This window comes from Loxodonta africana, chromosome 20 (genome assembly GCF_030014295.1).
Source record: "Loxodonta africana isolate mLoxAfr1 chromosome 20, mLoxAfr1.hap2, whole genome shotgun sequence".
Lineage (NCBI taxonomy): Eukaryota > Metazoa > Chordata > Mammalia > Proboscidea > Elephantidae > Loxodonta > Loxodonta africana.
Genome location: NC_087361.1, coordinates 2,781,571 through 2,796,729, shown reverse-complemented (window position 1 = coordinate 2,796,729; position 15,159 = coordinate 2,781,571). Strand labels below are relative to the sequence as shown.

The window sequence follows — 15,159 nt, the reverse complement described above, 5'->3', positions numbered from 1 at the left end:
CCCTGAATACAATATTTGGTACTTGGTAAGTGCTAACAAATTATAGATACTATTATTTGTACTAACAGTAATTTTCCCATGGATTTGACTTTTGTCCAGGTTGTCCACATAAGACAAAGAAGGGCAGACTGGCTCCTGATCTGATACTACCTGGAAAGAAGGGTTAATTGCCTCAGACTTTCAGAGTCATTTTTCTGATCTCTCCAGGACATTCTGGGATTCTGTAAGGAATCCTCTGGCCTTCTGAAAATACCTACTTCCAGAAATAGGAATAGCGCTCTAAGAGCAGCAAGATAAGACATTAATGGATCTCTCAATTAGCATGCCTGAATACACGTTTTAGATGGCCCTGAGGATCCTGCATCAGCTTGGCTGAAGACACGTTACAGCTTAGTGGCACCTGATGTGGTAGTGTAAAGGCTACCAGACACCCTACTTGTCTGCACTCCCTGGATATTGCATCAGGTTCTGATAAAAAGCTCCTGTGTTAGGTGACCACCACCAGCTGTCAGTCTGTCATACTGTGGTAGTTTTGCGTTGCAGTGATGCTGGAAGCTCTGCCACCAGTATTGCAAATCCCAGGAGGGTCAGCCATGGTGGGCAGGCTTCGCCAGAGGTTCCAGGCCAAAACAGACTTGGCAGTCTACTTCTAAAAATCAGCCGGTGAAAATCTTATGGCTCAAAACAGAATAGTGTCCGATACAGTGCTAGATGAGTCCCCCTAGGTAGGAAGGCACTATACAATAGCCATAACAGTGGACTCAAACATACCTACGATCACGAAGATAGTGCAGGACCGGGCAACATTTTGCTCTGTTATACGCTCAGTCGCCCTAAGTCAGAGCTAACTCGGAGGCAACTAACAACAACAAATATTAGGCAGGAGTATACATGATGACAATAGAAAAAAAAACCTACCATTTATTGTTCAGTACATTCTATATACGTGTTATATTTTATATGCATTGTTATTTAATATTTACAGCAAACCTGCAAAGAAGATATTATGATCTGGATGTTACAGATGAGGAAACGTAAGTTTAAGGAGTTTAAACAGCCTGCCCAAGATCACACAGCTGATAAATGGGACAGCCAGGATTACAACTCACAACTGTCAGAGAACAAATGCCTTGTGTTCATCACTACACCACATGGACTCTCAGAGTTCTGGGCATGGACACAGGACACTGAACAGCACAGACACAGCCCTTGTCCTGAAAGGCTTTGTGTCCCGGTAGTGGAGGCAGTTCTGTGTAACACATGGGGTGGCCATGGAACACTGGACAGCAACAGATTACTGAAGGCGGCCTGAAAGAAAGACCAATGAGATCATTGCTGAGAGTATTAAGTAAAGAAAAAACAACTAGGGTAAGGTAATAGAGAAATAATGGCGTGTGGCCTGCCGACAGGATGATCATGGAAAGCCTATTTGAGAAGGTGACACTGGAGCTGAGAGTCAGAAGATGAGGGGCAGGTGGATGCGACTGCAGAGCTGCCAACGAAGGAGGGAGTGGTGCAATCAAAGGCCAAGAGGAGGACCGGGCCACATAACGCAAGACCTTGACAGTGACGCTGGGGAGTTTGAATGCTGTTTAAGGGATGGAAAGCCACTCAGGGTTTTAAGCAGGATAATGACATGGTAAGATTTACATTAAAAGGGAGAAGAAGAAACCAAAAAAAAAAAAAAAAAAAAACCCCACCCAGGATGCTGTATGTGGGATGAACTGTAATGAGCAAGAAACGAATTTGGCATTTACTGTGGCCCTCTTCTATGGGTCAAGCTTGATCTCACTTAGTCTGGACAACAGATAGATCCCATTTTCAGTCATCAGATAAATTCTTCCTTTTAATTTACTATGTGATTTCCAATGTTAATAAAGAATTTCTTTGCCAACACTCCTTCCTTCCAGTTGCTATCAGTTGATCCCAACTGATGGTGAACCCAGGTGTGTTAGAACAGAACTGTGCTCCATGGGGTTTTCATTGCCTGCTTTTTCTGAAGCAGATCACCAGGTCTTTCTTCAGAGGCACCTCTCAGTGGACCTGAACTTCCAATCTTTCAGTTAGCAGCCCAGAAAGCATTTGAACCACCCAAGCAACTCCCTGCCAACACTAGTGGTTGGTTGGTTGGTTTTACTGCTATATAAATCAACTAAGGTGTAAGTTTCTTGCAAAGATCTGAATATTTGTCACTTGTCTCTGTTTTCAGTATTTTGTTTGTGGATGTAAATGAAAGGAGTTGCATCTTAAGGAATTCCCTTAGAACACATCACTTATATTCCATCATTTATTTCATGAATTCAGGAAGATGAACTTAATGCCCAGGCTAGTACTGAAAAGTACTTTCTCATACTTAGTTAAACACCAATGCACTAACAATACTTTTAATTAAAATTACCCAGAAAAATTAAATTCTGTCCAAACAAAGTCAGAACAATGACTGGGTGGGATATTTGAGCATTTTGTAAACTTGCTAATACATATCCTTTGACTCTTCAGACCAAATGAGACTGCAGAGACCCAGAAGAAAATAACTGCTTTGCTCTGTGTTCTTAGTTGATATCAGTGTCAAATAACCACCTTTGCCCTGCCATGGAACTGACCAGAACATTCACATATTACACAAGCTCCCTCACCATTTTTTAAACCTACTGGTCAAAAACCCTGGCTTGTGGGGGCAGAGACAAGTGTTACAAGAATTCAGGAATAAGATACCCAAATAACTTAAAGCCCTTATCGGAGGGAATAACATTTCATTTCCTCAGTAAGCAGGTATTGTGCACCTATTCTGTGTGGCCCTGTGCTAGCCTTGAAGACACAAAGAAAATTCACACAATATATTGTAGAGGATACAATGTAGAGGAAGTCAGCACAAGTTGACCAAGGCAAAGCTATAGAAGCTTCCTAGACACATCCAAACACCTTGAGGGACCAAGTTACTGCAGCTTAGGGCTAGGGATCATAGTCTAGGGGGGACATATAGGTCAAATGACATGATATAGTTCATAAAGAAAATATGTTCGACATCCCACCTTGGTAAGTAGTGTCTGGGCTCTTAAAGGCTTTTGACCGGCCATCTGAAATATATTTACTGGCCCCATCACATTTGGAGCAAGGGAGAACGTAGAAAACCAAAGACACAAGGAAAATATTAGTTCAAAGGACTAATGGACCACAAGAACCACAGCCTCCACCAGCCTGAGCCCAGAAGAACTAGATGTTGCCTGGCTACCACCACCAACAACTCTGACAGGGATCACAGTAGTGGGTCCCGGACAGAGCAGGTGAAAAATGCAGAAAAAAATTCAAATTCACAAAAAAAGACCAGACTTACTGGTCTGACAGAAAATAGAGGAACCACCGAGACTATGGCCCCTGAACTCTATACTAACTCAAAACTGAAGCCTCTCCTGAAGTCCTCCTTTCAGCCGAATATTAGATAGGCCTATTAAACAAACAATAACACATACAAGAAATGTGCTTCTTAGTTCAATCAAGTATACCAGGCCAAATGGGCAACACTTGTCCAAAAGTGATGACAAGAAGGCAGGAAGCTTCAGGAAAACTGGACAAGTGGACTCTGAGAACCCAGGGGGGAAAGGAAAAGGAGGAGCGTGCTAACACATCGTGAGGACTGCAACTGATGTCACAAAACAATTTGTATATAAAGTTTTTGAATGAAAAACTAATTTGCACTATAAGCTTTCACCTAAGACACAATGAAATTAAAACATGTATCACAGTTAATGAAGAGTGCCCGGGTGGCGCAAATGGTTAACATGCTCAGGTGCTAACCAGAAGGGAAGAGGTTTTTGTTCACTAAAAGGCACCTTGGAAGAAAGACCTGGCAATCTAATTCTGACAACTCAGTCACTGAAAACCCGACAGAGTACAGTTCTTCTCTGACACACTTGGGGTCACCATGAGTCAATTTATTCCATGGCAACTTGTTTGGTTTGGTTTATTGTAGATGAATTTGTTATGATGGGAACATTCAATTGAAGCAAGCAAACGTGAACATGAAGAGAATAAACACCGACTGCTAAAATACAAGGAGGCAGCCTCTACCTCAAAGTGAAGCAGAAAATTAGAGACAGCCTAGCGGCACCGGAAGCTGCCCCAGCTCTTGGAAGCAATACTGACGGGCGGGCTGAAAACCATCTCAGAATCCCTTCCATTTCTATTTGTTTTGCATTCAATCCCAGATGCTTTTTCTTAAAAACAGTCAGTATCCTTGCCTTTCATTTTTTGACAATATTTATTTAAGTATACTTTCTGTCTTGGTTTAGATGGTTACACAGAACTGACTCCACGAGCTGAACAGTTAAGCCTAAAAAGTTCAACAGTAAGTTAAGTCTAGGGTTTATATTCCCTAATGGCTGCATACCTGTTTTTGCATAGATGGCTCAGTTTATTTTTATTTATTTTATGCATTTTCAGACTGTTTCCTTTAACAGCCAGTTAGGTATCTGCGTAATTAACTTACCGGGGCTCATGCCACATCCATCATCCAGGAAGCACAGCATGAATCCACCCTGCAGTGTTTCATTATCCACTGTAAAAGAAAGCAGCATTACTAATAAATACTGGGCTAATTTGTTCGTCGGCAGGTCACGCTGCTCATGTAATTACCCTCCCTCCTTAAACACGGCCACGGAGTGCCGGGGCTGGGGCACGACGACGACGGCGCAAGGGACAGAGTCTTGGCTACAGGCTTCACAGAAACCACAGGGGAAAAACATCGTGCACCAAAAACACTTAGAATTAACATGAAATATCTACATGTTAATAAATTATGTATCAGCGTGATTCGGCCCGCTCTGGAACTGGACTGGTCCCTTAAACTGCAGGCATTTCCTCCTAGGGGAGGGAATAAAGGGAGACCCCAGGATCTTTTAATCAAACTGACCAACCTTTGTGCCCTTCCACCAAAGCACTCTGGTAAACAAATCCAGGCCATTCTTACTGCTGCCATCAGGCTCCCTTCTAGTAGTTAATTTCCCTAAGATCCATTTTTCAGTGTTTCTTAGGAGGAGCAAATATTTGCCTCTTGAAGACGCATTTGATTTTTGAAAACAGCCAACGTATTTGGAATCAATTTTGATGATTAAAATATACTATTAAGCTATGTAATACAATCTGGTTTAAAAAAATTTTAAGGCATAACTAAAACTAATGAGGCTAATTTTAATGTACAGTTTTTAAACTGGCTCTGAAAGTAATTTCAACATTTGTACATATGAGTTCTAGGACATTTCCTTTTTTAAAATAACAATTTTGTTGAATATTTTTACACAATGAACTGCATGTGTTTAAACTGTTCCATTTGGTAAACCCTGACATACGAATACACCCACGAAACCACCAGCAGGATCAAAGCAGTGAACGCATACACCACCCAGACACCTCCTGGTGCCCTCTGCAGCCCCTTCCTTCTGCCCCTTCCATGGCTGCCCCATCCCCAGGGGACCACTGATCTGCCCTCTGTCCCTAGAAATGAGCTTCCAGCACATCTGATAAGCCAACCTGTATTGAGCGGTCACCTTGTATTCACATTTTAAATATTAAATAATGATACAAGATAATCCATGTATAAGCACCTAAAAGATACCCTGGTGGCGTAGTGGTTGACAGCTACAGCTCCTAACCAAAAGATAGACAGTTCGAATCCACCGGGCACTCACTGGACACCCTATGGGGCAGTTCCACTCTGTCCTATAAGGTTGCTAAGAGTCGGAATTGACTTGACGGCAACCGTTTCTTATTTTTTTTTTTTTTTACGCTTTCAGGGTTCATAACGTTCTGGTCGTATGCCCACTTCTAACCACCTCCTGACTCTAACTCATCTGCCTGTCACCTGACTCTAACTCATCTGCCTGTCACCTGACTCTAACTCATCTGCCTGTCCACAGCCCCTTCAGCTCTGCCTTCCTGTTGGTTGCCGTTGAGTTGATTCTGACTCACGGTGACACCGTGTGTGCAGAGTACAACTATTCCAGACGGTTTTCAAGGCTGTGACATTTCAGAAGCAGATCACCAGGCCTGTCTTCTGAGGCCCTTCTGAGTGCATGTGAACTGCCAGCCTTTCAGCTGGTAGTCGAACGCTTAACCGTCTGCACCACCTGGTGACTCCCGGGCTCTGCCTGGCCGCCTCACTTCCCCAGCTCTTTCTCTGTACCCTTTGGTCTGCTTGCCTCCGCTTCTGCAGCAGGATACCCTTCCAGACTCTCCTTAAGGAATCTGTTCTGTTCAACTTTCCCTCTAAGGCTGACACTTCTTCAGTACCCAGTGAAGGCATCCCACTTTCACTGAGCTCTTTGCACAAGGCAGTAGTTTCCCACCTGGATTGCACTTTAGAATCATCTGGAAATATTGACTTAATTGGTCCTGAATGAATTTCAGGAATTGGTGGTAGTTTTTCTAAAAGCTCCCTCTGGCTATCCTAATAGTCATCCAGAACTGGTAACTACCTGATCCCAGTACTGGTCAGGTTTAGCCTCAGGCAGCTCTGCACAGTAGCTGCAGCTGACTTTGCAGCTCTTGGTTTAAATTTCTCCCAGAAGGAGGCTACAAGAAAAGGGTGTTCCTCAGGAGATGGGTGGGAAGGCTCAAGATTGCCAGGAAACGTACATGGTTGTTAGAACAATTTTAATGTGAAGTGCTTAACATGAATAAAATGGCTGAAACAGGTCTGATATCAGGCCCCATTTCTGTCCCTGCTTCTGCCTTCCCAGAAGTACATGAAACTTGATTTATTTTCCTGGAGGAATTTTGAAGGTTAATGGCTAAAGTATGTGGTTTTGTTTAAGTATGTAAAATGTTGTCTGCACAGCATGTCCTCAGAAAGCTTTTGTTTAGGTTGTTCCCAGAGCCTTGTGTCAGAAAAAGCTGATGTTAAAAAGAATAAGTGCATTGTCTTAACTTTGTGACTGTCTTATATGCCTGACTGGTTGGGATTTTAAAATATCAACCAATCAGAATATTTGCTCAGAAGCTCCTGAAATCTTTGTATATAGACCTTTCTTCCCCTCCCTAATGCTGGGCACTTTGTAACCTTCTCGGCACTGCCCAACTTGAGTTGTCTATTCCACAATAAAACTTCTCACTTTTAATCAGAGCTAATTATGAGACTTTTATTGTTTTGACACAGTACTTTTTCTGTAAATCCTAAACACGGATTGTAAACTAGCAATCATAGCTTCTAAATCTGACATTGTTTATTCCAATTCCTTAAAACTATGTTTTTCAGCTAAATGTCACCTGTTCATGGGTGGATTACCCAGTTAGTAAGGTAAGCATAGGCTTACTTGTGTTTATTTACTAATCTGTAGTAATTACTGGGTAATCCATTCCTGTCAAGGACTGCAAATTTGAAAAGAGGCTTTGATTCTGGAGGAAGGTGCCATGGGGTTGGGAGAGAGACAGATGCCAGCCATACCTAGAAGCAGAATCTTTGATGTGATGAAAGAAATGTGAAATTGTTCACTACAGATGATCTGGTTAAGCACCAGGTTTACCTTGCCTATTGGATAAAGTGCCCCTGCATCTGTTTACTATGCATGTCCAAACAAAGCAATGCCTTCTTCATTGGACTGACTCCTCTCCCTGATGTGTCTGCTTCAATACAAAGCATCATCCTGCCATTAGGCTTCAGCTGCCCAAGTAACAAGGTCGTCGCTGAGTTCCTCATCTCCTCACCCCACACACAGACACCAGGTGCTCTAAATTCCACCTCCACATCTATGAGATTTGGCCACTTTCTCCAGCCCTACTATACTGCCTTACTTCAGACAACCATCATCTCTTTTCTGGACTACAATAACAGCTCCCTAACTCCTTGCTCCCCCTAAAATCAAAGGATGCAGCCAGTCTGCAATCAGTTGACTATTTCATTACTCTCCTGCTTATAACACTGCCATGGCTTTCCACTGCCTCAGGATAAAATCCAATCAGTTAAGGAATCTTTCCTACCTCCATGACCTGGACCTCTTAGCTCTCCAACCTCACTCTTGTCATCTCCTCCCCAATCCATACTGCTATTTTCCACTCCCACACACACATTCCCTTGGACTAATCTTCAACGTTTCAAACATTTTTGCAACTTCATCAACATCGCGTATTATCTCTGGGTTCTAGCCACTGCACATACTGTTCCTTTGCCCCTTCCATCCTTAATTCAACAGGGCAATGGCCAGTTCCCTTTAGGTGTTAGTTCATACAGGACTTGTTCTAGGAGGACTTCCTGTCCCTTCCACCACATCATGTGCTCATACTGAAAGTTCCCTTTGTAATCTTTTATATTGTATCACAATACCTGTTCATGTATTTACTTTTCTCACAAACCAGTGTGGTTCTTACACATTTTTGGAATACAGCTTCCTCAGAGACATGATGAAAACTGTGGGCTCTCTACCTATTAAAGGGCAGATAGATACATACCACATTTTCCACACACTCCATATTAGGATGTCAATTCCCTAGAATCAGGCACTGTGTGTACTCAGCACTTAGCCCAGCTCCTGGCACTTGGTACGTACCAAAAAATTATTTATTGAATGCTGTGATGGTTAATGTTATGTGTCAACTTAACTAGGCTGTGATTCTCAGTGGTTTGGCAGATACTGGACTGGTTGCTCTTCCAACCCTGTGATATAGTGTAATCATCTTCCATGATGTGATCTGACATGATCAGCCAATCAATTGAAAGAACATTTTTCTTTAGGATGTGACCTGCCTCTAGTATAAAAATGGAAATTCTGGCAAAGTTCAATCTCTCTCTCTCTAGACCCTGCACTCTTCTTGTCACCTGATCTCAGGTTTCTGGGATGTAAGCGTGCAGAAGTCTCCAGCCTATCTGACTTGCAGATTTTGGACTCACCAGTCCCCGCAATCAATCCCATGATCCTACGGAGGTCTCTGGCTGCCACCTGACCTACACATTTGGGACTTGCCAGCCCCCACAACTACGTGAGACATTTCCTTTAAGTAAAACAACCTCTCTCCCCCTCTACCTCCCCGTCCCCCTTTCTCTCTGTGTCTATATATATATATATATATACACACATATGTTTCTGGGTTTTTTTTTTATATATATATGTTTCACTAGTTTTGCTCCTCTAGAGAACCTAGACTAGAACACACTAGACTACACACACTAACAAATAAAACACCCATGCCTCTTCCGAACTTACTTTAAGAAAACTTAAGATTGAAGAGTAATTTAGGGATCTCGTTTTTTAAAAATATATATATATTTTAAAATAATTTGAAGCTAGCCCAATGCTCAGATTTACTATCCAGTCCCAGACCAATTTTATTTATTTGTGCGTAAGACCTAGCTCTGGCTTTTTTTTTCTTAAGAAAAATCAATTTTGCTACGTTGATAGCCATATCACAAGTCACTGTAATGAAAAATAAGTTCTAACATGAATACCAAAAACAAATAAACAAACAAAAAGAAAATGTTGCCACTGAGGTGATTCCAACTCATAGTGAAATTATTGGACAGACTAGAACTGCCTCATAGGATTTCCAAGGAGCAGCTGGTGGATTCAAACTGCCAACCATTTGGTTGGCAGCCGAGCTCTTAACCACTGAGCCAACAGGGTCCCATAACATGAATAGGTGATTTATACATTTATATTTTCACGAAAACATTGATAAGCAAGAACTCTGATCAAACGCTTCACTCAATTCTCTATTCCTGGCCTAGAGGAGTTGTTGTTTGGCTCATTCTTAGTACACAATGAATAAACTGTTATTGAATAAATGAATGAATCTCCGAAGTACTTTACCTCCATTCTTTGTCTCATAATAATTCTTCAGACAAGAATATTCTCTTCTTCCTACACTACTTGACAAAAATCACATCCATATTTCAAGTCTTAGCTCCTTAATACGAGGCATGAGTGTCTTCTTTGAGTTCCCTCCATATTCTAAGTCTCTTCTAGACTTTTATTACACTCTGTAGAATTGGGTATGTGAGAAATACTGTCATTTCCTCCTATCTGCTATGAAGCTCAATTAGTATTAGTAAAGGGACTCTTCTCTATCCCTTCCCACACTCTTCCTCTGTGGGGCAAGCTGACATCTGATGGGTAATTTGGGAAGAATAAACAGGGCAGGCTACATTCAGATGTTCCATTTTTCCTCTTGAGAAGGAGCCGCCTGCAAAGAGGCAGACCAGTTTGGAGGGGAAGCCTGACTTGACTAGGTAGGGAGTCAACCTGATTCTGGGGTTCCATATGCCAGTCCATTTGACTTTCACGCTAGGCTACATACTCTAATCTAGCACTTATCAGTAATAGAAGTTAACTCTTTTGTTTAATTTCTCATCTTTTCAGAAGCTTCATTTATTGTGTTTCCTCAGATGCCTGGAGATGATGGCTTAAGGATCATCAGCAACCATATAGCTCAGAACCTTAATTAAGCACTCAGACGACGGAGTTGCTCGGTTAATGCAGATGGGGGTTTACACTGTGGACCACGTCCTCTCACTTGTAACCAACAGCCTGTATTTACGGGAGAGCTGGCAGAACTGGAGTGGGCAGAGTGTTACCACTGTCATCACGGGCCTTTTCTCTGTGCAGTATTACTACAGAACTGTTTCACACAGCTGAACTTCATTAGGACCATATTCTAATGAAACGAACTGATTAGTGCAATAAACACTTGGTGGCTAAAAATAAAGTCAATGAAGGAAACATACTTAGTTTGGGTTTTATAGCCCTCAAACATTCATACTTCACATTCGCTTATGCATTTCAAAACTGTGATAAGTTGGGAATGATGTTTGCTTTATTGTGACTAACAATTAATACGCTTTTTAAAAATAAAGCTGTTTTCTCATGCAAATGGGCTGCTCCAAGCCACTCCAATGCTTTCAGAAAACTCTGAAAGATCTAATTTTGTAAATGGGTACTCTAACAACTGAACAACCTGACTCTCAGAGGGCCATCTAACAACCGAACAACTTGACTCTCAGAGCGTCCTCTAACAATTGAACAACTTGACTGTCAGAGGGTCCTCTAACAACTGAACAACTTGACTCTCAGAGGGTCCTCTAACAACTGTACAATTCAACTCTCAGAGGGTCCTCTAACAACTGAACAACTTGACTCTCAGAGGGTCCTCTAACAACTGAACAACTTGACTCTCAGAGGGTCCTCTAACAACTGAACAACTTGACTCTCAGAGGGTCCTCTAACAACTGAACAACTTGACTCTCAGAGAGTCCTCTAACAACTGTACAATTCAACTCTCAGAGGGTCCTCTAACAACTGAACAGTTCGACTCTCAGAGCATACTCTAACAACTGAACAATTCAACTCTCAGAGGGTCCTCTAACAACTGAACAACTTGACTCTCAGAGAGTCCTCTAACAACTGTACAATTCAACTCTCAGAGGGTCCTCTAACAACTGAACAATTTGACTCTCAGAGGGTCCTCTAACAACTCAACAACTTGACTCTCAGAGGGTCCTCTAACAACTCAACAACTTGACTCTCAGAGGGTCCTCTAACAACTCAACAACTTGACTCTCAGAGGATCCTCTAACAACTCAACAACTTGATTCTCAGAGGGTCCTCTAACAAACAACCTGACTCTCAGAGGGTCCTCTAACAACTGAACAACTTGACTGTCAGAGTGTACTCTACTGACTCCCCATAGGTCACCGTAGTCACAGAGCACTTAGGTTAAAAATCTATACAATGTGCTTTGGTTTCATGAAATGTAATAAAAGTAAAATTACAGGGTTTTTCTATTAAAAGGGGGAAAAAGGGAAGAAAGCAAATCAGCTCACCTGAAAACACATCCAGTCTTGTGGCCCCTGCATCTCTGAAAACGATACAAAAACATAATTTCTTCAATATGAAATTGTTTTTTAAAAAATTACATTGATCTGAGTTGCTTATGTGAGGTATAATCTGTTGTCAGGTATCAAACAACAGAGAAAGACATTTGAATTGCTTCAAAAACAATTACTAGAATGTTTCACTGTACATTTATATATCAAGACCTATGTATCACTCATAATTTGAGAATGTTACAGAGCCTGAAATTTATAAATTTAAGAGATGGAATTTAGTGGTAGTTACACAAAAACCTCAACAAAATGGGTATGAATAATAATAGTTTAAAAAATGGTTGGAGAAATATCCAGAAGTCATAGGTTTTCATGATATATTTAATTTAAAAAAAACTGTAAAGAAATAGAAAATTGCTAAGTCATAGGTATTGTAAGATAACATTTTGAAGAACACATATGATACACATGTGCATATCTAGAACCAAAGGAATCAAAATACTAATAGTGGTTTTCTCTAGGTCAGAGGTTGCTAACCTATGGCCCATGGGTCAACTCTGGCCCACTGACTTTTTATAAATAAAGTTTTATTGGAACACAATGCCTATTCATTTATGTATTGTCTATGGCTGCTTCTGCACTAATATGGGAGAGTTGAGTGGTTTCAATAGAGACTGCAGAGTCCACAAATCTGAAAATATTTACTGTTTGGTCTTTTACAGAAAAGTATGTGGATTCCTGCTCTAGATAATGAAACTACTAATGAACTTTTCTTTTTTTCCCTTATTTTCTCAGTTTTCTAAAATTCACAGATATTATTTTGTACTTTTAAAAGTAAAAATGTAAAGGATAAAAAGTCAAAAGAGTGTGGCTTCAATATCACAGGTCTGACATGAGGATTTAGGTCTCAGCCGCTGAGGAAGAGCGCATGTTGAGGGAAGGAGGAGTCTAAAAGGAAGCTCAGTAAAGTAGCAACAACCAGTGGGATTCTGACTGGGGAAACTTGAGTTTCTCCCAAGATTTCCATTAGTCCCAACCTAAAACTGTCCCCAGTAAACCTGAGTAGGTAAAGTGTACTTGATCTACAAAGCTAGTTTCAAAGTCAGTCCCTCAGCTACCTCCTCTGGCAAATTGCACCCCCCAAGCTCCTCCTATATTGAAATTCTGGAGTTACGACTGCCGTTTCCTGAACATTTTCTATGTGCCAAGTAAGCACTGGATGGAACACTTCTGAAACTTCTCTCCGATCCTCACAACAACCTACGACAGGTAAGTATCATGATCACTGTTTTACAGATGAGCAAGCTGTCCCCATCGTGATGGGCAGTGGTGGGTCAGTGGTAGAATTCTCGTCTTCCACGCGGGAGACCTGGGTTTGATCCCAGCCCGTGCACCTCATGCAGAGCCACCACCCGTCCGTTGGTGGAGGCTTGCATGTTGCTCTGATGCTGAACAGGTTTCAGCAGAGCTTCCGGACTAAGACAGACTAGGAAGAAAGGTCTGGTGATCCACTTCTGAAAATCAGTCAATGAAGGGTGGGCCAAGATGGCAGAATAGTCAGGCGCTTTGTGTCATCCCTCTTACAACAAAAACCTGAAAAAACGAGCGAATCAGATATATATGACGACGTAGGAACCCTGGGCATCAAAGACAAAGATGAAGAGTTAGACTGAGTGACAGGTGGAAGGAGAGACACTTCAGAAGCAGCAGAAATGGGGAATTCAGGATCACCAGATCACTAGCATCCTGCTAGCTAAACCTGCACCGTGTGGAGATACTGAGGCACGCAGCAGCATCCCACGCTGAAACCCACCCCAACTGGTGCAGCTAAGCAGGAAAGATTCTATATACCCCCAGAATCAGACAGGAGTGACACCAGACCTGCACAAGTTAGGTGAAGGCTCCCAACTCACCACGTGTACCATGGCCTCATCCCCCACCAGAGCTCCAAGAGCCATGAACCCAGTCCAGAGGCACCTGCCCCTTCACTCAGCCACTGACACAGGGGGTCCACGGGTTTGCAGCACCCTCCACCCCCTCTGATCACCCACAGCAGTGCCTTGCTGGCTGAGCCAGTACAGCATGCCCACATTAGCATAAGGTGGGCAGAGTTCCCAGCTGGAGCTCATTTTCACCTGCAGCAGCCAAGTGGGAGCTGTAGGTCTAACGCATTTGACACCACAGTGCCTCTTAAGCCTGTAGCTCTTAGCCTGATCTGAGGTGCCTATCCCATAGCTTAGCCACTGGCACAGGGGGTTCATGGGCTTACAGCACCCTCCATCCCCTCCGATCATACCACCACTGCCTTGCTGTCCGACCCTGCACCGCATGCCCTTATTAGGATACAGTGGGCAGGGTTCCCAGCAGAAGGCATCTTCACCTGCAACAGCCAAGCGGGTACTATAGGTCTGTGGCATTCGACACCATCCCACCCCCAAAGAAGGAGCCCCAACCACACACACCAGGGACCTGAGGGTCAGCAGTACCACCCACTCCACCCAGTCACCCAATACTGGGGGTGAAGAACCAGTGGTGCCCCCAAACCCTCTAGCCAATGGCACTGGGCACCCAAGGACCAGCTCCACTACACCCCACTATCCGCTTTAGTGGACGGGGCAGATTCTTCATCCAGGCACATGGGGGCAGTCAATAGCCCACTGCCTTGCCCTCCGCATCACCCCCACTGCAACCAGTGACCTGTGTCTGCTCCAAACACCACCCCACCAGAGCCCTGCCCACCAGGGCTGTAGGCGAAAGCCTCCCCAAGCTCTTCTCCAAATGTTTGGTAGAATTCACTGGTGAAGTCATCTGGGCAGGACTTTTTTTTTTTTTTTTTAATTGGAGGAGGTTTTTGGTTTTGTTTTAATTTCAATCTCTTGTTTTGGGTCTGATCAGATTTTCTACCTCAGTTAGTGTTAGTTTAACTAGGTAGTGTGTTTCTAAAAGCTTGTCCATTTTCTCCAGGTTTTCAAATTTGTTGAGTATAGTTTTTCATAGTATTGTGTTATGATCCTTTTTATTTCAGTTGGGTCTTTGTGATATCACCCATCTAATTTCTTATTTGGGTTATTTGCTTCTTGTCTTGTTTTTCTTTTGTCAATTTGGACAGTGGTTTTTCAATTTTGTTGATCCTTTTAAATAACCAATTTTTGGTTTTGTTGTTTCTTTCTATTGTTTTTCTATTCTCTAATTTATTTCTGCTCTTATCTTTATTATTTCCTTTCTTCTGTTGGCTGTGGGCTTCTTTTACTGTTCTCCTACTTGTTTCAGTTGTAGGGCTAATATTTTTATTTTTTTCCCCTTTTCTCTTTTTTGATATATGTGCCTATTGCTATAAATTGACCTCTGAGGAT

General features: G+C 42.4%; 1 protein-coding gene across 1 annotated transcript in view; it reads right to left on the bottom strand.

Annotated features, from left to right (window-relative positions):
- Window positions 1–15,159, bottom strand: part of MORC1 (MORC family CW-type zinc finger 1) — a 243,862-nt gene that overhangs the window by 212,528 nt on the left and 16,175 nt on the right. Inside the window, exons 2-3 of the mRNA XM_064273472.1 lie at window positions 11,804–11,838; window positions 4,487–4,555 (exon numbers count right to left, since the gene is read on the bottom strand). Of these exons, the coding sequence (XP_064129542.1) occupies window positions 4,487–4,555; window positions 11,804–11,838 (104 nt within the window). The remainder of the gene's footprint in view (window positions 1–4,486; window positions 4,556–11,803; window positions 11,839–15,159) is intronic.